Raw genomic sequence first — 25580 nt, forward strand, 5'->3', positions numbered from 1 at the left:
TATGCCGCTTACAGCAATATTACAGCAATTATGTTTTTATCGCGAAAACAGTTTCTGTTATCTGAGCTTCGGCCATTATGCATATTCCGTTGGAACTCACGTGACCTTTCCGCTCGTGACGTCATATGTGACAAGCGTCCGCCATTTTGCCAAAGGACAAGCGCTACAGCAATACAAATCGTGTTGTTTCTGTCGTTTTTGTAAATAGTACGATGGTGTATTCCGTTGCCTGGGGGTGCACGGAATCGTCGAACTATTTACAGAGCCACAATTTCTTCCGTTTTCCAAGTAAAGAGACAGATTTAGGCAGGAGAAATGCTCCGATCATTCCGATTCGGGCGCATATGAAAGAGACATGCACACATGGGGTATGAAAATCCAAAACCTAGGCTGAAGGGAGAAGTACCCACGAGATTCCATCATTCCCTGTTACAACTTACTGTCAGTGGTATTTTTGACATAAATTACATTAAAGTCCGATTGCCAGTCGAATTGCCCCAACTACAAATTGCCCCAGCAAATTTGGTCAAATTGCACCGGAGTTTTGTTCAAATTGCCCAAGACAGGTAGTCAAAATGCCCAAATTTATTTAAATTGATTAAATATAGGCCATAAATGCAAAGTTTTGTCAACATTGATATTATGTTCTTCATGTAAAAGTATATACATAGTTATGATTTTACTAATGGAACATTTATCAGAAATATTACTTCCTAATAAAGTTTATATGAAGAACCTAATATCAAAGTTGACAAAAACTATGCATTTACGGCATATATTTAATCATTTTAAATAAATTGACCAAATTGGAATGAGTTACCAAATTTGCTGGGGCATTTTGTAGCTGTCAGTTTGACTGGTACCCATGAATTATCAATCAGTGAGAGATTTCACATAAGCTTGAATTAAAATGTTTCGCTATAACGTTCTTTTCGGTTTGGAGCCCTAAATGCTGCAGTCCATCCGAAACATTGCCAAATACGATGACAAATCATGAAGTACTTGTTGCTTTCATTGTTTTCCATTTTGTCCAATTACGTCGGCATCAGACTCACTATTTGTCAGTAGTGTGTGCCGTGAAAGTTGTTCTGTATTCTCATTGGCTGACAAAATGTCATTCTAAGGCTATGACCGAGTACCATAACTATTTCCATAACCAAAAAACTAGGGAAACATACATTGTCATGACTAGTATTTTATAATTCACCAGTTTTCAGGGAATAACTTATCTGCGTCGCGTGTATTATCTCTGCTCGAACAGGCTGGGATCTTGGAATGAGACTTGATACGTTATTAATGAGAACTAGGATCCTAATTTTGTTCAACAAAATACTTCCAGTGTAATCTTTGTAGCAGATAATTTCTAATTTCCCCCGTCTGAAGCATAATTAATATGTTTTAAAATCCCAGACACTCTACAGTCACCCATTTGACACAAAAGGAACTGCAGTCACATTTCAAAACAAATTATTCTTAGGGACTGGTCATATATTTATAGGGGTGGGTTTGCTGGTTGGAACTGTATCACATTTTGCTGACAAATAGTATTGATATGGTCTATTTTATAATTTATTTTGACCTTAAGCGGTGCCTTCGTTTCGCTTGATTCTTCTTCTTCATCTTCACTGGAAGACTGTCTTGGAAGATGTAAAATCGGATCGTATTGATACGGTCTAACATCCACTTCAGAAATGACATCAGGAACATCTTTTAGTGCTTCAGAATCCATGGACACTGTTAAGTTGTGAGGTAAAATCAAAGAGGAAGCCATCAGTAACAGGCACATGTGACGTCATGTCACGTGATACCCCCTCTGCTCATTAACTGTCGGATGTTTCCGTAATATGCAAAATACGAGTACGTTTGCTATTTTACAAACTTTTTGTTTAATTTTAATCACGGAAGGTGACGTTTAGAATATCCTTTACAATCTATCAAAAATTTTGTTCGTATGTTTCGTTCGTATTGTCCTTTAAGTAATGTTGGTCACGGCGAGTTCTTGGATGGGTGACCGTGTCTGGCAGGTTGACTCCTGAGAGTTTTTAGGACTGTCCTGTCCCACAACGATGGTCCATTATTCATATTGTCCTTTATGTTATGTGCTTATAACCTGTCTATGCGGCGTGGATTTCAACACTATATAAGTGGCCTTGTTATGACTTTGTCGGGAATCGAAATCGGGCCTTCGGAGTGCTAACACGACCCTTTAACCACTAGGAAACCCCGAATATGAATGTCTGTCTCTTGGTCTCAATCCCTGTTCATACAAACAGGCTGGAATAAACTTGATCTTTATTAACACGTGGTGGCCTTAAAAAATTAATTTTAGATAATGTTTCTTTTTACATGTCAAAATATATTTTCACTTACGCGAATAGTGATCACAGGTGTCGCTGCTTTGAAGAACCGTTCCATCAGAGGTGTAATTCAAACTCAAATCGCATGTCTGTTGTCCTGGGCAGATGTCGAAGCTGTTGCAAGTTACTTGCTGCTTTTCACAGACGGCAGAACAACTGACGGCGTCCTTGATGTTTTGTACAGTGGCGTCGTCTTTGAAGTGCGCCACCAGATTTGGCCAACGCCGGTACCTGGCTAAACAGACAACACCATGTATTAGGAACTTCCACTGCCAACTTCTAGAATGCCGATCAAGCAGCAATCATGTGTAAGGAATTGTTGCCAAACATGGTTTGGAAGATTAAGTGTTATTGAGATTATTGATCTATTAAAGGAGTGAGTGAGTTTGGTTTTACGTCGCACTCAGCAATATTCCAGCTATATGGCGGCGGTCTGTAAATAATCGAGTCTCGACCAGACAATCCAGTGATCAACTGATCTATTAAAGGATAGTTCAAGTCGTCACAATGAGAATTCTAAATTTTTTCCCCTTAAAAGTGTCAGGATCTGGTGTTTCAGCTTTGTGATAATAGCCTGCAAAATATGAGAGTTTTGAGATTCTTTACGCTATATTTATGATCCGTGGCATCACTGCCATCAGATCAGAGTACAAAACTGTATATTTTTTGGTACCAATCGTGTTCTTGTGCCTAAACATTCCCAAAGGATTGGTCTTCATTCACCTATGCTTGTCCCAAGAGGCGACTAACGGGATCGTGCGTTCAGGCTCGCTGTCATGTTTCATGCATGGCATCGGTTCATGTATTGCGTAGATCGATGCTCATGATGCCAATCACTGGATTGTTCTGTTATTTACTACCAGCCGCCATATGACTGGATTACTGTTGTTTTCATTGTTAAACGACAGCCACAAATTGTGCCCCTACAGCCACTTAATCCACACCTTCGCGAAGCCTCCGATATTCCGATATCATCAACGAAATAAAGCTCAAGCAGCATGCCAGTACCCTTGTTGAGCTCACCAGATCCCAGCGTCGTGCCCAGTGTGCAGAATAGCCAATGGACCGCTAGCCTGTGGCTAGTAAACATCCAGCCGGGCCAGTAAATCTCCACAATCACAGACCCGACTGGCTAGTGAATTTTCATGGTGTCACTTTCTAAATATATTACTCGTACTTGTAAAAATATAATACGCGTTTATATCATGCAATATTATGACCTGATAAATGATGGTATTTTACCTTTTGGACAGGGAAAGAAACCTTTCAAAAATTCCCACTAGACCACAGGACCAATCAGTGGACAATAATTAGCGGTCCTGTCTGTACTTCACTGGTCCAAAATAACATTCGTATATTTACTAACTATCAATCCAAAATTCATTGACAACCAGGACCACTGCAAACGAATCATTTAGTGGTCCTGATGAATTCTCACTAGCCAGGGCACACAGGACCAGCGTAAATTTCGCACACTGCTTTTGTAATCTATTTCTTAGTTTCTACATTCACATTTCGGGCTAGTGAATTATTCTGTGGGCGAGTAACTTTCAGGCATAGCTAGCCCGACTGGCTAGCAAAATTTGGAAACTTTTCGCACACTTGTGCTATATGGCAAATACGGTACACATTAACCAAACTAAACCAAAGCACTAGTTATATCCAATACACCATTATAGAATAGCAAGGAGCCCTGGGTCCATATTAATAAAGCGATTTAGTGCTGCGACTAGCGTAACACCTGCACTTAAACACTTACTTAAAGCTTACATGCAACGCGAAACTTTGCAGATTCTTATACCTTTCGGTATGGAGTTCCTTTCGAAAAAGGAGTTCAAACGATTCACTAAATTCACCCCAGCTGGGGTGAAAAGTGGTTTCAACAGCTGTGCTGCGCTGCGCTTATAGCGCATGCGCAGTTAATAGATTCGCGCAACTTGAAACCGTATACCCGAGTTATAAGGTCGTGAGCAGGAGAAGTCTAATCTTTATTGTGTACACAAAGAAAATAGTAAATAATCTACTCGTTACATTTGAGAACCTTGTTAAGGATCTAGATCTACTCAGCTATGTGTCAGCCAGTGAGGCGTTCGACATTTCAAGACGGAAAACCTTCGCTGACGGTGAGTACTCGGAGTAGGCTTTGACGTGAGCTACTTTTTTTATTGTTTTGACTTTTGTTGATATTTCACAGGCGAGCTTTTTATATGTTATGACAGTAGATTACCGATTTAACTGTTTATATAATTTCATTTGACTATTTCACCACACGTTCTTCTTACCGAGTCACTTTCTCAGTTCGATACTTAAAAGCAACGTCATTATTTAGCATTGTCAGAATTTCTAACTGTGATATAGATATGCCTCTGTCACATACAAAACTCAAAGTCAGTTTTATTGATACCTATGTGTCTGCCTGCCTGTCTGCTAATCACAATATGCAGTACACAACTTCGATTACTGGCCAAATTCAATTTGAACTTAACACCTATCAGGCAAAACACCCATAAACAAAACGCATTGATATATGGCTCGTGCACCTGAGTTCTGTCTCTGTCACATGATGTAATTACACAGACAGGCAGGTGTGATACTTGTACACATGACATGTTATGGTGTCTGTTATACACAAAATATGAGCATGTATTTACAAAACCCAACATCTCTATACACACACAAAGAGTCCTTAGTGTATCGGCAAATGAACCAGCCAATGAAAGTTTTCGTTACACTAAAGTGCACGCCCACCCGCTCTGACTGGGTTCGGTATCCCGGCTGCTTCGTTTCGAGGGAAGTAAACCCAAGTACAAAATATTGCATTTTTGATTTGCGATTGTACGCTTATAATTTTGTTTCTTTGTTTTTTCGTAATCAGCAATGTATATTATATGTTATGAATAAGTGATAATTGTGTTTGAATTATGTTTCTTTTTTTTGGTTGCATCTGAGCTTTAAGACAGCCATAGCACAACGACCGCTTTGGAAAGAGGACCAGGTTCACAGAGCGGCCTTGGCTCTTCGAGTCAATGTTAAAGTTCCACAGAGATCGTCTTAACATAAAGATCGTTTTATAAAACCGATCCTATGATGTTACCCAGGTCAGGGGCCTTATCAAGAATGGTTCCGACGAGGTAGGCGTTCTTCGTGTCCCAGTGCGATGATAGGCGTTGTATTCGGATAGGTGACAGACCTGCTGTCTTTGCGAGAACCACCAACGCAAGTTCTTCCAGAATGGTCTGATAGTTCAGTAGGAAATCGTTATAGTTACCTGTGGATAAAGAAAACGATAATAAACAAACTTCTCATGTCAAGCTGAATACGATATTTCACAACTGTAAGCAAAATATCATCATTGAAGGTCTTCTCTTTTGCTAAGTTATTCTCATTGGGTCAGTCCACTTCAGTGCAAGGTACACTATTGGTTATCAATCAATGCATTCTTGACTAACTTGTTTTCAAATCATCATTGGATGACGTCGAGTGAGTGAGTGAGTTTGATTTTACGCCGCTTTTAGCAATATTCCAGCAATATCACGGCGGGGACACCAGAAATGGGCTTCACACATTGTACCCATGAGGTGAATCGAACCCGGGTCTTCGGTGTGACTATCGAACGCATAAACCACTAGGCTACCCCAATGTCCCAGATGACGTCGATGTAAGATATTCATTTTCTGGTGCATGTAAAATATTGCTTTAAAAATCTATAAAAGAAAGTCATAACAATTTCTGTTTTATTCATTTCTGCCACCAGGCAACTAGGGTGTATATCTTTCACTGTCAGTAGAATATCATATACTGTATATTACAATTCCAAGTTCAATCTTTAATCATGACACATCCATGACTTACTATTGTTCATGATACTCGCCACCTCAGTTAAAGAAAATAATCAATGCATCTTTAACCTGGTATCGGTCAAATCTTAGAAATGAAAAATAAAACAATTTGTCAACCTAATTATGTTTACATTTTAAAGTTTAAAAGCACTTGGGACCATCTTTAAATTAATGCATGACGTAGGCGAGTCACTTAAATTCGGGAGTTATAACTGAACAAAAATGAAGACATTTCGAACTGACGTGGGTGTTTATGAGTATATAATGGCAGATTTTCTTTTTTACATCACAGCATAATTTTCAACAAGGACGTGAAAACTGAGGAAAAGATAGGAATTTAAGGTAGATGGGAAATGGGAAACACAGAAATAGACTCGGATCACAACCTTTGTAAAAACAGGAGTTTTATAGGGATATTGCAAAACTCAGTTGTACGTTGTCAACAGTGCACTCCACGGGGAAAGGTAGATGTCTGTATTCACACACACAAATAAAGAACATTCACCTTTCACAAAAACGCAGAACAAAGGGGTTGTATTTGCAAAAACAAGGATATATCGTTCCTGGAAATGTTTCTAAATGCAAATACTTAAAATACTTACCGGGGAAAGTTATCTCGAAGTTGATCTTATTTTGGTCTGTGTAGCATTTTGAAATATCAAAGCGCCTCAACACTGGGTTTTCTTGATCAAAATTGTAGAAATCATACGACAAAAAGTATCCACTCTAAAAAAACAAGATAAAATGCAATATTTGAATGTTGCATATGTATGGTTCCTTCGTCTCAAATGTCAAAACTTGTGATAAGATTTCAAATACTTTGATTTCAATTTCATAGCCAGAGAGTTTGGCTTAACGCATCTTCAAACAATACCTCCCGTAAGTAGGTTACGGAACTTCGCGAGACCTTAGCACTTCCGGCGACAAACAACGTTTCATACCTTTTCGAATGGTCTCAAGGTTGTCAGTTGACAGTAAGGAACCGATTCCTAGCAGGAATAAGAAGTTTCCGATCTTACCATCCCCAAATTAGCCAACTATTACGACTGTCAACAGCTGTGACAGCCAAGCATGGTTATGCACTTGGTCCGGTCTAGTAAAGTTACATTTGGCGGTCACGCAATTTAGAACCAGAACTGGTTCTTGAATATACGCTTGTCACGGGAAATCTGGTACCGGAAGTAAGCTTGGCCCCGTCTTGCATATCGCAAGTTGCCGTGCGCAAAGGGAACCGGGAACCAGCTTAGTATCGAAAGTAGCGCCTCGCGAGACTTACAGGCCCTAAAGGTCTGTTATAACACAGTGTGTTAGCTTGATAAATGGTGAAAGCCCAACAGGGACGAGAGCTGAGAAAACATAGCTTGGCTTAATGCCGAGTTGAAGATGGATGCACTTAAATAGCGACGTCATGCACATCTTTGCTTGTGGCTACTTCTACGAGTGCTGACCCTCTGAGACACATTGCCCTTATTTAACATGAATATTCCTCAGAACCGTATCGACTCGGATGCGGCCAAAGCTAGGTTCATCCCCAAATTGCCGATAGCAAGGAAAGGTAACAACAAGTTCCATCTTTCAACTTTTTATGTTTTTTGTTTGTAATGGTAATGAGAGATAATGCCTGACAGGGGGAAAAGATTTAGATGTCATCGCGTTGCTAAAGACCCTATAGCACCGGCATGACGATTAAAAAAACACCTGGACACACTACCTTGCGGCCTGTTCTAAGGGACGCAACTCTAATTGACGCCTTCTACACGACTTGCTCACTGATGTTGTCATAACCTTATGACAATTTGTCATATTATTACTGCATCAGTAAAACGAATACAAAGGTCGTGTTTTGAACTATCTCAACATATTTTGCAATATATAAAATGAGTGCCAAATTCTCACAAACTAACGAATAAAGACAAAGTTACCCCCACCGCCGAGATTTCAAGTCGAACCGGAGTGTCCACGCTGTCTTCGTTGTTGCCCACGTCATTGTCGCTCATCCAGTCATTCTGGGGATATTGCAACGACATATGTACCATTGGTTATCAAATACATGTAGTTAGTTATGACATCTTGTCAGTTAGTATTCCTCTTGTGAGTATTATTAGAATATGTACAACGACTTCAGACTGTTAACGGTTTAAGAATCTTAACACGTCGTTATAAGATCAGAACTTTGAGATTTTCTTATATTTGATACCGTGCCATTCTTGGCATTCCAAGGTTAATCTTAGCATCGAATCCTAGAATGGCACGGTGCTCATGATATTAACCACTGGATCGTCTGGTCCAGACTCGATTATTTACAGACCGCCGTCAAATAGCTGGAATACCACTGAGTGCGCCGTTAACAAACAAACAAATCCAACTGTCCCTCGCATTAAATCTACTTACCGACATGAAATATACATCGAAGGTCACTGGCATTCCCATAAGTCCGCTGTCTGGAAAGTCCGTGCGTACATTGGTGAAGACGTCGCAAGTGATTCCACGAACAGTCCGCTGGTAGATATCACACAAGGTTATCAATATCACAAATATGTAAACTATTTACATGAAATAACCACACCATGAACAAAACATTACTGACAAAGCGCCTTGCAAACGGGAGAAAATAGGTTGTCAGTATGTCACCTATATGGAGACCAACGACCCGTCCTTGCACAAAATGCAGTGGGTTCGTCCAAGCATCGTGTTGGCTCCCCCTACCCAAACCTATCTTGAGATTGGCGAGATGTTCATTTCTGTGCTTCACACGCTCACGCCTTTAATTTGGATTTTAATTTTCATTGACACGCTCACGCCTTTCAAGGAGGTTCAAAGTGAATTGGTTCGAATCAGAAAGCATGATACGCGACGTTTCGACGTTGCCGACAACAATGGCGTCTCTCAGTGGTCATTGGCAATAAGCTGTATGAAGGCGATTTCTAAATAAGTGATTTCTTTGGTTGCAAAATCAATAAATATTCTATACTAGATAGAATCCAGGCACTTAAAAGTTTCTTTATAAACACAAGATCTTTCGTCGTTCATCGGCTCTTCATCTGTAGATTATTTTACATTTGTTTATGTTATATTTGTTATAGGTACACAGTATTTGCATTAGCCTTACAGTAATATTAAATCTGTGTCACAATTTACCAGCATGCTTTTACACCAGTGATGCATGTTTATTTAAGGTAAGCCAATTTCGTTTTCTGACGAAAGTAAACAAACACGTACTAACAAAACTCCCAATTCTGAGCATCACGGGAAACAATGAAGGTCTTCCGCGCAGACTGGTTTATAGATAGCTTTGCTTTGCGCCTCATTTATGATATAAGATAGCACGGATTACTCTTGCTCTTCCAAGACATGGGCGGTGGGGTTGGCTAAAGCATTCGCTCGTCACGCCGAAGGCCCGGGTTCGAGTCCCCACATGGGTACAATATGTGAAGCTCATTTCTGGTATCCCCCGCCTTGATATTGCTGAAATATTGCTTGAGCGGCCTAAAACTAAACTCACTCACTCTTTCAAGAAATATTTAAGATTTCACTTAAAACTCGATATATAATTAATGCCCAGAGAAGACAACATCTTGCTGTTTGTTCATACACAATAACACCAGACGTTAAAAGAATATGTGATTAATGAATGGAAGCATCTGATTTGGCAGTGTATATAACGCTCACTATTACTAACACGTAATACTAATGTCCTCTCACTGTACATAAACGTACTTAATTGAAAAACTAAAATATACTTCATGCATATATTCGTCCTGTCCATACTGTGTATCAAATTGCTTAAAAACGATGTTAACATCTACACCGTAACGTCTTGAAGCTGTCTATCCATAAACTAAACTAATACTCTTCACCATACAAGCTTGTAAATCCCACTCAAAGACGCCATACCTGCCCAGAGTAGGCAAATGTTGGGTTCAAGTCAAAGAGCTGTTCTGGGCTCTTCATCCCAAGGGCTTGATGTGAACGGGAGACATTCATGCTAGCGTCCCACGTTCCATTCTCAATTGGAACTATGGTACAGTTGAGGAAGGACTTGTCAATAATGTAGGCAACCCCTGAAACAATTTAAACAAATTAACTGCTTACTTAAAAAACCAATTTACAAATGTTATGAATTAAAAAATATTTATTGCTAATACACTCTTCAAAACAAAGAAGAAACGCATTGATGATTTTGAGAATATTGGACTCATGCAACTGCGGCAAAAAAAACAAACAATACAAATATTATATTTCTTCCAAACAAAATGTCATCTTTGTGTGATTGTAAACAGCTTCAGCGCCAAAACGTGGCAAGTTTAACCTTTTCCTTGGTTTTAGACGGGTTTGAAGAAATATTCGCCAAAGCGTCACCAAGAGTGTAGTCTGTAAATAATCGATAAAATTGCATGAAATAATCCATCTGAAACAAAAGCAATAAATTCTTCTAAAAATGACCTATGCGTCTCTTGTTTTGAAGAGTGTATAAAATGCAAGTCAAGAAACAGTTGTTGATCTCACAAAACCGAAACGACTTATAATGAAAATGCAATATTATTTATCAATGTTATGTCTATTTCATTTCGACCTCGGTGCCCTATTTCTTCTTTTCCTGTTTGCATAGAAAGTGTGTCCCTTGATAGGGTCATGTTCCCTGTTATATTCCTCAACCAGACTCTTTTCTGCACTTGTAGATTGTACCACTGTACCTGTGTTATAGTCGTGTATCTCGGTGACAGCGTCGTAGCTGTAGTACGGGTATGCTAGTGCCGTGGGACGGGTGTCGAAACGGAGGAGTTTGTAGTTGTAGTCGTACCACACCTGAGATGTAAATGACGTCAAGGCAAGGAATAAAACTTTAATTATGAATAAGCAACATTTGTTCATTTGTCAAAAAGACCCTTGATGTTCCGGGTTAGAATGAACCTTCAGTAACCCATGCTTGTCGTAAGAGGCGACTAACAGGATCGGGTGGTCAGGCTCGCTGGCATGGTTGACACATGTCATCGGTTCCCAATTGCGCAGATCGATGGAATATTGCTGAGTGCGGCGTAAAACTAAACTCATCCACTCACTCATTTGTCCAAGGCGAAACGAATCGTCTTACAGAGTTACCTGCCTTAGGCGTGTCCGACACCTATGACCGTGAGCTCGTAACCCTCCTTGCTCTGTTTGTGTTTCTGGATTCGTCAGCGTGAAGATGTGAGTATGGATTTACGCCGCTTTCAGCATTGATTAATTGTTGTTTAACGCCACACACAGCAATATTCCAACTATATAGCGGCGGTCTGTAAATAATTGAGTCTGTACCAGATAATACAGTGATCAACAACATGAGCATCGATCTAAGCAATTGGGATACGATGGCATGTGTCAACCAAGTCAGTGAGCCTGACCACACGATCCCGTTAGTCGCTTCGCACTTCAAGCATGAGTTGCTGAAGACCAATTCTAACCCGGATCTTCACGGGTCTGTTTATGGAGTTATATATTATAGGGTTCGGTTACCATTGTATTGCACATGTATGGACATTGTCCTTATGGATATTTACTCACATCGGCATTGACGACCATGTTCAAATCCTGATCTGTTATCTCCTCCCTATACTGATAATGTTGTTTTAACTGCGGCATCGCTCGGGTATGCTTCCGTCCCGGACATGCCACACCTTTTTGGGTCTAGATAAAATTATGATGATGACTTAACTCTCAAAGAACAAGAACATATATATAACATACTCTGAAATAGGGCCTGTGCAGATTTTAATATATGAATAGTTGTTGTATAGAATACAATGTATCCTAGGTCAGCATTTTGTTCCCCGCCGACTTCCGCTTCGGCCGTACGTCATTTTTAGATTCTTCTATGGTGTTTTACAGGAATATATGCACACAAAGCAGTAACGCTAAGTGCAAGCGGCGAACAGCGGACGCCATGGTAATGGAAAGCAACGCCCTCTGGTGCTAACGCCACCAAGGGAAGTAACTCTAATGAACGCAAGACACTTAAAGTGTCCAACAGCTAAAGGGGTGCAACTCTTGTTCCCTTACCGTCAAGAAATAATTTAATTATATAATAATACTAAAAAACAATACACAAGAACAATACAAAAGTACTGCTACCATTCATCTGCTACTACCACTGCTGCTTCTACAGCTACTACCACTACTACCATCATTCATCTGCTACCACCACTACTACCACCATTCATCTGCCGCTACCAATTCCACCGCCACGATTTGGGTATTGTGATTTGGCAATACAGTTTTACCAAACCATTTCAACAAAAAACATCGAAGTATGTACATACATATATAAAGTAAGAAGTTATGAATATACAATGATAGTGTCATATTTGTTTCATTTTTGTATGCCATACTATAAACAATCTGAGGAAAGTTCTTGGTGGGTTCGATTTGACAGTACTTCCTGGGAGAAGTCCCATTCGCTGTCTAGACTGCGTGTAGAGGGGGCAAGGGCCCTGAGCTGATGATGAGCCTTACCAGCCTGACTGTGCCAGGGTCGCCCCAAACCGCACCAAACCTATTACTACTACTGCTGCTACTACTACTACTACTACTACTACTACTACTACTACTACTACTACTACTACTACTACTACTACCACTACTACTACTACCACTACTTCTACTACCACTAATATTACTGCTACCACTACTACTGATACCACTACGACTACTACTACTGCTACCACTGCGACTACTACTAATGCTACCACGACTGCTTCTGCTGCTACTACTGCTGCTGCTTCTACTACTACTATAACTACTACTGCTGCTACTACTACTACTACTGCTACAACAACTGCTACTGCTACCACTACTACTAATACTGCTACCACTGCTGCTGCTACTATTACCACTACTATTACTACTACTACTGCTACTGCTACCATTACTACTTCTACAACAACTACTACTGCTACCACTGCTGCTGCTACTACTGCCACCACCACCAATACTGCTATTCCTAAATCTACTACTACCACTAGTACTTGTACCACTTCTTTGGTAGTTGGTAATTAAAGCGTGCGCAAATGACGACAAAGGCCCTGGTTCTGTCACCATATAGGTACAACACATCAAGACCATTGTCTCCACCGTTAAACCACATTTGTAATCATGAAGGCAATGGTTATAGAACTGAATCATCATTTACACATTTTAAAAAAAATAATTTGTAAATGGAATGTTTTTATGTTTACCTCCAGATTCGTTGGGTCCACAATGTAACTTTTAAAGCCAATATAATCGTATATATGATGGAAGCTTGACATTGGACCCGGACCAACCAGGGAATTGTATCCTTGAACTTCAGCTCTCACAGGAACTTGTACGGTGCCGTCCGCACTTGTCCATGAGAGGGCTATAGCACAATCATGAAATAGTTACAAAATATTGTTCTACATGTGTGTGTGTGTGTATGTATGTATGTGTGTGTGTGTGCATGCATGTGTGTATGTGCATGTATGTGTGTGTGTGTGTGTGTGTGTGTGTGTGTGTGTGTGTGTGTGTGTGTGTGTGTGTGTGTGTGTGTGTGTGTGTGTATGCATATGTGTGTGTATGTATGTATGTAATGTATGTATGTATATGTAGAAAAATGTACCTGGATGCACAGTTCTCAAGAAATGCGAATATTCAGAAGTCCTGTATATAATGAATACACAATGCCAGTTAGAAAGTGGTCAAATGTAACATATGTTATATTTGATATTACACTTTCTTAGTAAAGCACAAATTCGCCAGCACATAAATTCAGCCGTCTATCCTGCTGAAAAGTACTAGAATTTGTTCTTTTACTAAGAAAGTGTAATCCCAAACATAGCACATGTTACTATATAGAATGACCTGTTTTGGTGTGTTTTCTTTTTGATGTTTTTGTGTTTTAACTACTTACTGTCAATTGTACCATTGAATAATTATAGATTCCTGCTTCGTGTGTCAATAATTTTTATTGACAAATGTTTTTTTAATACTTCTGTTGATGGTGCGTTTCTTGAGTTTTAAAAATTATGCCATTGTGTTTATTTAAAAATGTAATTTTGTTTGATTTCAAATTAATAAAATCCGTCTTTTGGTCAATCGGTACGGTCAAGTGAACGTGTTCTTTCCTTCATTACTTCATTGTTAACTTGACTCATACGTTCATTCACTCCTACTATATTCGCGCCGTGATATTGCTGGAATATTGCTAAAGCTGCGTAAAACTAAACTCACTCACTCACTCACAGTTTTTAAGGTGTAATACCCAGAGTTTGGTTCCGTTTTGTTGTCAACTGGAAGTTTTACACGTACATGTGTATGGACATTGGGTACAGTAATTCTTCGGGAAGTGGAGTTTCTGACAAAAAGTTTATCGAGGTTGTACACGTCGTAAATACCTGAAAAGTAGTAGTCGAGGGTGAAGTTGACGCCGAGAGAACTCCAGTACATGCAGGACTGCCAGTGATCGCACAGGACACCCCGAATCGTAGACTGCCCAATGTAAACCTTCAGAAAACAAATTAACATAGCATAACGTTCCCCTTCTTGGTGTCTCCCAATTGCGTAGATCGATGCTCATGCTGTTGATCACTGGATTGCCAGGACCAGACTCGATTATATACTGACAGACGCCATATAGCTGTAACAATCTGTGCGGCGTTAAACAACCAGCCAATCGACAACCAATAATTGTAATCAACATTAAATTTAGAAACAAAACATTGAACATTCGTGGTTAAAGCGGTTAAAGCGTTGGCTCGTCACGCCGAAGACCCGGGTTCGATTCCCCACTTGGGCACAATGTGAAGCCCATTTCTGGTGTTCCCCGCCGTGATATTGCTGGACTATTGCTAAAACTAAAGTCAGTCAGTCAATCTGACATAATATAAGATTTTGTTTATTGGTTGTTTTACGCCGGACTCAGCACCTCTGGCGGTGGTGTGTAAATAATCGAGTCTCGGCCAGACAATCCAGTAATCAACATCATGAGCGTCTATACATTCAGGGTATGATGACATTTGTCAAAATAGTCAGCGAGCCTGATTACCCGATCACGTTAATCGACTCTAACCAAAAGCATACGTTGCTGAAGACCAATTCTAACCCGGATCACGGGTGACAAAAGGTTAGATGTTGTCTTGATTTATTTCTTAATGAATACAAACATAGACAAAGACAAAGCCAGATATATGGCTCGAATAATATGTAAACAAGCTTTACAACCAGTGAACCTCTGAAGGATTTCACAATTGAAACGTTCATGAAAACAGTTTCACGATTGCTAGCATTGCACAACCAAGAAAACTCGGTGCTCATGATATTGATCACTGTCTGATTAAGACTCGATTACCACACCTCCGTGATAGCTGAAAAAGTGCCGAGTGCGGAATTATACAACAAACAAACAAATAAACAAAATATAGGCATAACGTGTGAGCCAAAATAAGGTCTTTGTTCATACCTCCCCGTACTTTTGAGCAAACTTCAGTACAGAACTTGTTGAGTAGGTGTGAGTCATTTTGCTGTTCGACATACGCCCGCCGATGAAGGCATCATCACTATCCAAAGCTTGGTTCTTGACGGTGCAGTTGTTGTCTGGTAAAACAGAAGAGAAACATCTACAGAACAAACCAATTTTCATTCAGAAAGCTTAGGACCGATCAAAAATAGACGCTACTTTATTCTTCATAATTCATGCTACACGATGTTTCAACAACATCATCCAATGCAATCAAAAGCAGAAATAACCTCTGGTTAATTAATGTGTTCAAAGTAGTGGTCACAACATCGAGAGATAATTCCCAAGAAAACAGTTGATACCATGTACGTTTAAGTTCGAATTACTTCTTAATAAATGGGGCGGTGGGGTAGCCTAATGGTTAAAGCGTTGGCTCGTCACGCCGAAGACCCGGGTTCAATTCCCCTCATGGGCACAATGTGTGAAGCCCATTTCTGGTGTCCCCCGCCGTGATGTTGCTGGAATATTGCTAAAAGCGGCGTAAAACCAAACTCAGTCAGTCAGTCAGTCTTAATAAATCATAAATGGCGTTCCACTGTTAGTTTATGTACACATGGGCTCTTCTTGTAGTTAGTTGGGGCGGTGGGGTAGCCTTGTAGTTGTAGCGTTCACTCGTCACGCCGAAGGCCCGGTTTCCCCATTAGGGTACATTGTTTGAAGCCCGCCGTGATAATGCTTGAATATTGCTAAAGGCGGCGTAAAACCCATCTCACTCATTCAGTTATAGTTAGTTAATGTTGTTCTACGCCACATTTAATATATTCATGTCATGTCCAGTAAACCTGATATCGCAAACCAATGATTGAAAGAATGAGCATATATACACCCATGCTGTCAACCAGCATCTGATCCTCATTTTAATACCATCCTACAAATGTCTAGGATGTTGTGAGTGAGTGAGTGAGTTTAGTTTCACGTCGCTTTCAGCAATATTCCAGCAATTTCAAGACAGGGCACGGGCTTCACACATTGTACCCATGTGGGAAATCGAACCTGGGTATTCTTCGTGACAAGCGAACGTTTCAACAACTAGGCTACCCCATCTCCTAGGATACTGGGACCCATCCATTGATCCTCAAAGGTGCTGCTGATGATAATCAGGTCAAAGTTTCCACCTAATAGCTATTCTCATTTGATTATATTGCAAAGATACCTTTAACAGAGAATCATAATTAACGGTCAGATATTCATTTTAAAATAAATGGCACAACATATATCAACGACAAAAATGGTTCTAATTTGTTTATTTTTCCCTTCAAAAGTAAATTGTCTTCAGTTTTTCTATTCATTCTTATAACCCATGGGGAATATCAGGGTTTGAATTGGTCTTCAGTAACCCATGTTTGTCGTAGGAGGCGACTAACGGGATCGGGTGGTCAGGCTTCCTGACTTGTTTGTCCTATTTGACATATGTCATCGTATCCCAATAGATCGATGCTCTTGCTGTCGATCACTGGATTGCCTGGTCCAGACTTAATTATTATGTATTTCATAGTGATTCATAAACACATGCTCTGTCATCGTATCGCATGGTGACAATCACTGGATTGTCTGGTTCAGACCCAATTTGTTTACAAACAACATTATACAGCTGTAATACTGCTGAAACAAACATCTGCTCATGATATAGTCACAACTGTATAATCGACTCTGCTTTTAGTAGAGATTTCTTATGAAAGTGGAAAGGGTTTTGTCGCTTCTATTTGCAGACCACGCCATATATCTCGAATAGTACTGAGTGCGGCGTTAAACAACAAACAAACAAAACCCATAGAATTTGATAGTTCCATATTTAGTGCTTACTGGTAATATGGTAGCTCTCATTGGTATTCATGTTTATATACAGGTACTCGATCTGTCCGTTCTGCGTGATCTTCATGGCAGATCGCTGTGAATCTAGGTCGAAATATTCCTCCGCCACCACGCTACAGTTCCTGTCAATGAGAGCGCCCTCTATGGTGACTTGGAAGGATGGAGGTAGCGCGTGTGGAAGTCGGGGATCTGGAAGAAGTTACAGAAACGGTTAAAGAAAGAAGTGCATGAAATTGGGCTATTTAAGCCACTGTGGGACACAACCTGGAGGGCTGTGGGACACAACCTGGAAGGCTGTGGTTCTTTGGGCTATCCCATTCATCTTGCATTGCATTCTTACGTTAAAACATCAAGGGAAACAGTTTGGAGCAAATCCCGAGGGGTAAAACAACAAATGGTTGAAATTTATTATATTCTTGTAATGTCATGAAAGTACCGTTTTGTTAAGTTGTAAGGTTGTGGTGCCATGTCATACCACTTGCGCGAAGAAGTTTTTTTGTGTTTGTTAGTTACTTTATTACTTTCTTCACTCAACAATTTTCAACTGATGCCATGTCTTTGTCTCGTTGTGTTATGTTAAAGTATCGCGGCGTGGAACTGGAGCGATGTCATGTGGTTTTGATGAAGCATGTTGCAATTTCATAATGTTGTGTTGTAGCGCTTTGATGTCATATCATTTTGTGAAATCATGTTGTAGAAGGGGCGGTGGGGTAGTCTAGTGGTTAAACCGTTCGCTCGTCACGCCGAAGACCCGGGTTCGATTCACCATTAGGGTACATTGTGTGAAGCCCATTTCTGGTGTCCCCGCCATGCTGTTGTTGTCATGTTGCTAAAAGCGGTTTCAAATCATACGCACTCACTCACTCATGTTGTAGAGATTTTATATAATCAAGGTGTGTGATGTCAAGTTGAAAAAATGCGATCTCATGTTGCGTTGCGATGTCAATAAGCGCCGCGGTATCATAATATACTCGATGTCTGTGTAATCTCATATCGAAATGTTCTGGTGTAACTGTGTGATGCCATGTTACAGTGTCGTATGTCATGTTGTAAGGTTGCGACGTCATGTTGTAATTCCGTGATGTCATGTAGTTTCGTGATGTCATGTTGAAGTGTTGTAATGTCATGTTGAAGTGTACCGATGTCTTGCCTTACGGTTGTAATGTCATCTTGTAATTGCGTGATGTCATGTTGGAGTGTCGTGATGTCATGTTAATGTGTCGTGTGCCATGTAAGTTTGCAACGGTTTTGATGTCATGTTGTAATTGCGTGATGTCATGCAGTTTAGTGATGTCATGTTCAAGTTTCGCGATGTCATGTTATGAGGTTATGTTGTACTTGGTAGATTCGGAATTCCTCATCATCTGTCTCATTGTCGTAACCCCGCCATAATCATGACCATCCACCAATATAATACAATTAATCTTTCATAAATTGCCATACCTACTCGTGACCGGATAAGAAAACACATACATGAAGCCTGCTTAGATTTCCAAACCACACGCCGCGAAACCAGGTTTTGCAATTTATCCAATATATGTGAGTGCGTTTATCCCCGCTTTGAACAGTATCATACTATTATATACGACATCCTGTTTGTGGGGGAAAACTCAAATTTGGTGTAGGACACATACGTTTACCACTCTGGTGAAACTCACAAGCACGGGTACAATGCTGAACACCCAGAAATATAATCGGAGCGAACCGGGAATCGAACCAAAGAGGATAAGTATCTGAGTGCAAAGGGACATAACTCTGCGCAGCGAATTGCGGCGCCTTAGGCCACAGGGCCACCCGTCATTGAAAACGCAATCCCGCCTATCCCCACTTTATGTTACCCCTATCTCTAACACATATACGATAGTTTGTAAATATTTTTGTAATAATTATCGTCAACGTATTTGCTCTGTTCTCGTCCACCTCGTTATTGGAGCTTTTAAGATATACTCCAGTCATTCGAGATAACAGAACTACATAGTGTTATCTTATCGAGACTGAATTGACCCGCATCATCAAGTAATCAGGCTATCATATCCCAACAAGGGATATACGAGGGGCGTCCCAAAAGTAGTCGGCCTCACCTAGAAAATTATACAAAAGCAGCTGTTTTATGTTTTTACATATTATCTGTCAACCTCAAGCAAATTGCTTTTGCCATGTTCCAGCCTCACGATCCCCATTTTGTTTGACTCTTTATCTTGGTACCCCCCCAAAACGCAAAATCTGCAATTAATGCATCACTAACTTCAGGAAGCAAAATATGCAAGAAATATTTTGTGTTTGAGATAGGCAGAAGTCCTCTAGTGCATAAAAAATGCAATTTGAAAGTACAATCCCCCAAAGTGACTCCCCCATGATGTTTACTGAAAGAGCTTGTTTTGGAGACAGTACCCAACCCCTTTCAGATGACGTAATCATAAGGACATAATTTATGCTAATGTTTTCACTTATTCATACATGATGCCAAGGGGTCAAACTAAATGCTGAATGTGTCAGCACTCAATATATTGTAAACAGTGCCAGCTTGAATATCTGGACACAGTGTTTTTGAAAGATTAAAATGGGGGTGTCCTTCAAAAACAGCCTCGTCTAAATATAAATCAAGCAATCCAAATCTTTGAATGTTGATTTTGACGGGAAGTCATCCAATACTATACTGAACATACATGTATTTTATATGATATTATCTGAGGGCACACCATTATCCAAGATGTACAAAATGACATCGTTTTTCACTTTCTGCAATTTTTAAAGATATATTATACCCCAATGTGTTGTGATGACTAATATCTCGTTAACCACATTACCCACATGTGTGAAATTTTGGATATGGCTTTGGTAATGATTCTTCCAAAATAAAATGGAAGCTTTTCTAACATTGGACATCGAGAATATAGTAAGGCTGACTACTTTTGGGACGCCCTCAGTATTATTTGTGGGAAGCTCACCGTTAGGGCCCACTGTTGAGGCTGCAGAGAATTTGCACACCTGGGCAGTGCCGGTTTGCGCCGACACCAGCCATAGCCCGAGAAGTAATAATACCTGCAAATAACAAAATGAATGAACTGATATTCAAATAAATACAACCGACAACTTTTCCTTAATAATAAGAAATTAGTCCATATTAGACTACATCATAAGCCTGTGCAACCATACTATGTGATATCACACCCTACCTACCTGTAGATGGACAGGCTCGCTGACTTGGTTGACACATGCCATTGTATCCCAAATGCGGATGCTCATGGTGTTGATCACATGATTGTCTGGTCCAGACTCGATTGTTTACAATCTCCGCCATATAGCTGGAATACTGCTGAGTGCGGCGTAAAAATAAACTCACTCACCTCCCTGTAGCACCCACTACGAACACGTAGGTAAAGGTAAGCCAATTGTTCAGCTGACAATTCACATGGTCAAAATTGAAACTATATCATACATTTCTAGGGCTGCGCAATATAACCGGTTTACCGGTATTTACAGGTTCAGACATGAAAACGATACGTTTTGCGATACGCTGATCGAAAACCGGTACTTTGAGTTGCATTCGGAAAACTTCGTAACACTCGGAAATCTTCGGATATTCCTTTTTTCATTTGTGCCAAATATTATTCACATTCTTATTTTGTCATGTTAAAATAAAAGTTGATATTAAAGCGTAATCAAGCATGGTGATTTTGTTGTGGTTTTGCTCTATAAATCAAGCATTAACTCGATTATAAATATTTTTTGTTTAAAAATACCTCATGCAATATATTGCAATACGTACCGCAATACATGCTTTTGCATCGCAATATATCGCAATATGAAAATTCCCTACAATACCCACCCCTATACATTTCCATGTAGGAAATACAGATGTACACATTGTGTGTGGCTCGGATGACAGAATGAAGTTGGAGTCGAAAAAACGATTTAATCTCTGTAATCATACTGTCCCTATAACGAAATTGACCCTTGTAGACTAGGGGTTAATCATCACAAACCTACGTAAAAGGCGTAAGGTTGGCCCGCTGACCTACATGACACAAATCATCGTATCGATATTGCACAGGTCGATGCTCATTAAGAGTCATTATGTCAATCACCAGATTCGATTATTTTGCGACCGGCATCATATAGTTGGAAAGTTGCTGAATGAACCGTTCGGAAAACAAACAAACAAATAAAACCCACCAATAATACCAACGTAAATAAGCATTACTAGAAGGACTAACACCCCCACCCCACCTATCACCCCCCTCCAATAAAAATTAAAAACCCCCAAAAAGAAAAATTAGACAAAACAATTTGTTTATAAAATAAATCATACAAAATAACAGAAACTAGAACAAAATTTAATGAATAAAATGAATACAATAACTAAATAGATAAAATAAATAAAATACTATTAAATGAATGAATGAATAAATGAATGAATGAATGAATGAATGAATGAATATTCATACACTAGAGAGGCGGTAGGGTAGCCTAGTGGTTAAAGCGTTGGCTCGTCACGCCGAAGACCCGGGTTCGATTCCCCACATGGGCACAATGTGTTAAGCCCATTTCTGTTGTCCCCCGCCGTGATATTGCTGGAATATTGCTAAAAGGAGCGTAAAACTAAACTCAGTCAGTCAGTCAGTCAGTCAGTCAGTCAGTCATACACTAGAAGCGAGTGAGTTGCATTATTACGTGGTGACAACAGAAATCGGCTTCCCACACGAGTTCAGGGACAACATTCTCGGTCAGTGCAAAGGTCCCTTGTCAACATGATAAGGTCATATCAAAGGTTGTGTTTAATTGTCCACTAGTGATGCACTAGTGATACCTGTCCCTTTTGGGGCGGCGATTAGCCTAGTGGCTGAAGTGTTTGCTCGTCACGTCGAAGGCCAGGGTTCGATTTCCCAGTGGGTAAAATGTACGAAGGCCATTTCCGGTGTCACCCACAGTAATATAGCTGGAATATCGCTGGGCTTCAGCTTTATATGGTTTTACTGATATGTACAACGCTCTGGGTTGTTTTTTTTGTTGTTGTTTTTAAAAACATGGACCCGTAAAGCGTATCAACATCCTGTGTGTATGAATGCATAGATCGGAATCCACACCCATCAAAAATATGTTAACAGCTATACTTCAACATCGCTACACACATACATACATATATGCATACACACACACACACACACAAACACACACACACAAACAAACACACGCACGCGCACACGCACGAACACCCACACACATATATACATACATGCATACAAATTATTGAGAAAATCTGTTTCCTAATACTGATAACAGAATTGTAAAATATGTGTTACATTGTAGTAATGTACTCATTATGGGCGGCAATTCTTGTAGGTTTAAAAATGAACCTTAAAATATCAAGAGTTATCCTCCCTGGTGTAGCAGACGACTTCCTTTGTTGACATGGCAGATTTGACAGCAGAATAGAAAAGAAAGCTGGTTCTAGATGATTTTGAAAGGGGTAATGTAAAAGAGTTAGCTGATAGACATTACATTCCTCTGTCTACAGTATACAGAACTTTGAAGACTATCCAGTCAGCATAAGGGCAGGGAGGCCAATGGAGTTCAGTACTGCGGATCGCTGGCATCTTGGTAAGATTGTGAGTAGGGGAAAATTGAAAAGCGTTCAGAATATCAGAAAGGAGATGATTATTAGAGGAAGTCCTCATGCATGTAATGAAATCCTTAAACAAGAATGACACAGACTTAACTGGATGAAAAAGCGCGGAATTCCCTCACCATTGATGAAAGCAAGAACAACTTTTAAACTGGTATAGGGCCCACGAAAATCAAGATTGGGAAACTGATAAAACTTTTGTCTGGCTTTTTCCCAACTGTGTGATAATGTGGACAAAAGATAATGTGAAACCTACCAACGCCAAAACATAGCGCGAAATTTCATCACGTGGTGACGCCGTTGTGTATTTTTACTGGAAATTTGACGAAGGAACGATATGTTGACATCTTAAATGATCACCTCCTTCCAACGGTACGAACACTTTATGAAGATACATGTAATTGGATTTTCCAGTATAATAACGACCCAAAACACAAAACTGTGCGGGTTACACAAAACTGGTTGTCGGAAGAAACTGTTCAATTTTTCGACTGGCCCAGCGACAGATCTTAACCCTATGGGGAATGTGTGGGACTAATGAAGGACAGAATAAACCAAAAAGGACTTTGAAATATTGAGGATATGAAGAAGGAAGTGATCGAATATTGGGATACTGTGCCATACGATTTCCTACAAACATTGATCGGTAGTGTACCTTGGCGAATTCAGGCGTGTATTGCAGGGCAAGGAGGTCACACAAAGTAGTGAAAAGACACTTAGACTGTAAGAGAATCATATCTCAACAGACACACTCATACTTCTCAAGTTTAGAAGAAAATATTTGAAAATATTTATATACATGTTTACACAAAAGTTTTTGGAAACAGTATTTCAACCACCGTTCTTGAGTTTTGGGGGGGGCGAAATGATGATATGATGGGTAGGCATGAACTAAATAACTGCGTATATATGTAACAACTTTTCAAAGATATTTATAAATATTACATCAGTCCCCAATCAGGTGAGATATAGTGTCACGATATATAAAGAAGCAATGGTCAAATGTGTACGAAATATTCCGATTAAAGCGCAGTTCGAAATGCTACGATGAAGACACTATTAACATATATTTCTTTTACATATTTATGTTCATTCAACTGTGAGAATACAGTGCAACGGTTTACCTACCTTCATCTTGAAGCTACACTGACCTCTTTGTTATCTGGTGATATCGGACATGGCGGAATGCTGATAATGTAGATACGTGTATCACGTTGTCCTTGATGGTTGCAACGTGTACACTCCTATACTGTTTCGATATATACTCTCAACCTTACACATAGTAACATCACACTGTTGAGGTGTGTGATCATTTGGGTATACTTTTGTAGTCAATTTAATGCCAATAATGTACATCTCTAAAAAACAAATTGAATCATTTGCATGATAATGTATGTCCATTTCCACTATCCTAATTTGTACTACATCAGCATGTGTTTATGAATTGTAGTGTTGGTACAAATTGTTTGCAAAAGATGACCCTGTCCAACCTTGGCATCAGTCACAAACACATGCAAAGGCAGGGCAATCAAACATTAGGTACATTTCTCAATAGGTTTTCAACATATTGGTAATCAGCAAGATTATTTTTCTGGTGTACTGTTGTTGTCGAATATTATTTTGCTGGGATGGAGTAGTTTGTGGTTGCCGAGGACAACCAGGTGACGCTGGAACTGAGTGAGTGAGTGAGTATGGTTTTACGCCGCTTTTAGTAAATTTCCAGCAATATCACGGCGGGGACACCAGGGATGGGCTTCACACATTGTACCCATGTGGGGAATCGAGCCCGGGTCTTCAGCGTGACGAGCGGCTAGGTTACCCTACCAACGCTGGAACTGAACGGTGGACAGTGACCTTGACTTTTACCGACAGTGAATGAGATGAAATGTGATCAAGGAGGACATTGATGTAAGGATGCTTCCATATTTTGACGAAAGCAGGGTTAGAGAGGAATTGTTCCTTTTCCCCTGGTGCATCGGCCAATCAAGGAGGGCACTGGCGTAACGATGCTTCCATATTTGACGAAACCGGATCCGTGAAGAATTATTCCTCTTCCCCATTTTTCGTTGCCAAGGTTGTGTGGCCCATTCAGTATGTCAAACACAAACTTGAAACAGTGAGTATTAATTGGCATCATTATTCATACGTTTTCAGTGAAGTAGTTTTCGGTGAACTGAAGTAAATTCTTATGGCAAGCCCAGAAAGTGTGGTTGATGTCGGGTATAAAAGTGTAAGATAAATTCATCCCAGAAGAAAACTTTCATATAAATCGAAAGACACTTCCGAGGCAATGTTTATCAACAATGAATCTTAGGAAACGGGCGTAAAATACCTCTTCCTGGCGTACATGTGCTTGAAAAAGAGATTCTAAAGAGAAAGGTTATCTATCAACGCCTCAGTAGACTGGTCCGTTCACTTGGCTACTGTAACGTTGCAAA

General features: G+C 39.9%; 1 protein-coding gene across 2 annotated transcripts in view; it reads right to left on the reverse strand.

The window, feature by feature from the left end:
- LOC124253738 overlaps positions 1 to 24313 on the reverse strand; it is a 34370-nt gene extending 10057 nt beyond the window's left edge. Inside the window, exons 1-14 of one of the 2 annotated variants that reach the window (XM_046687562.1) lie at positions 24271 to 24313; positions 20465 to 20558; positions 17508 to 17705; positions 15648 to 15781; positions 14584 to 14692; positions 13408 to 13568; positions 11738 to 11860; positions 10891 to 11002; positions 10091 to 10257; positions 8588 to 8695; positions 8125 to 8202; positions 6799 to 6922; positions 5452 to 5625; positions 2371 to 2592 (exon numbers count right to left, since the gene is read on the reverse strand). In XM_046687562.1, the coding sequence (XP_046543518.1) occupies positions 2371 to 2592; positions 5452 to 5625; positions 6799 to 6922; positions 8125 to 8202; positions 8588 to 8695; positions 10091 to 10257; positions 10891 to 11002; positions 11738 to 11860; positions 13408 to 13568; positions 14584 to 14692; positions 15648 to 15781; positions 17508 to 17705; positions 20465 to 20558; positions 24271 to 24276 (1810 nt within the window). In that variant the 5' untranslated portion in view covers positions 24277 to 24313. Of the gene's footprint in view, positions 1 to 2370; positions 2593 to 5451; positions 5626 to 6798; positions 6923 to 8118; positions 8203 to 8587; positions 8696 to 10090; positions 10258 to 10890; positions 11003 to 11737; positions 11861 to 13407; positions 13569 to 14583; positions 14693 to 15647; positions 15782 to 17507; positions 17706 to 20464; positions 20559 to 24270 lie in introns of both variants that reach the window. The other variant, XM_046687561.1, reaches the window with a different exon arrangement.
- Between the last annotated feature and the right edge of the window lie 1267 nt (positions 24314 to 25580).

This window comes from Haliotis rubra, unplaced genomic scaffold (genome assembly GCF_003918875.1).
Source record: "Haliotis rubra isolate DU_JTF1 unplaced genomic scaffold, ASM391887v1 Scf55, whole genome shotgun sequence".
NCBI classification, from domain to species: domain Eukaryota; kingdom Metazoa; phylum Mollusca; class Gastropoda; order Lepetellida; family Haliotidae; genus Haliotis; species Haliotis rubra.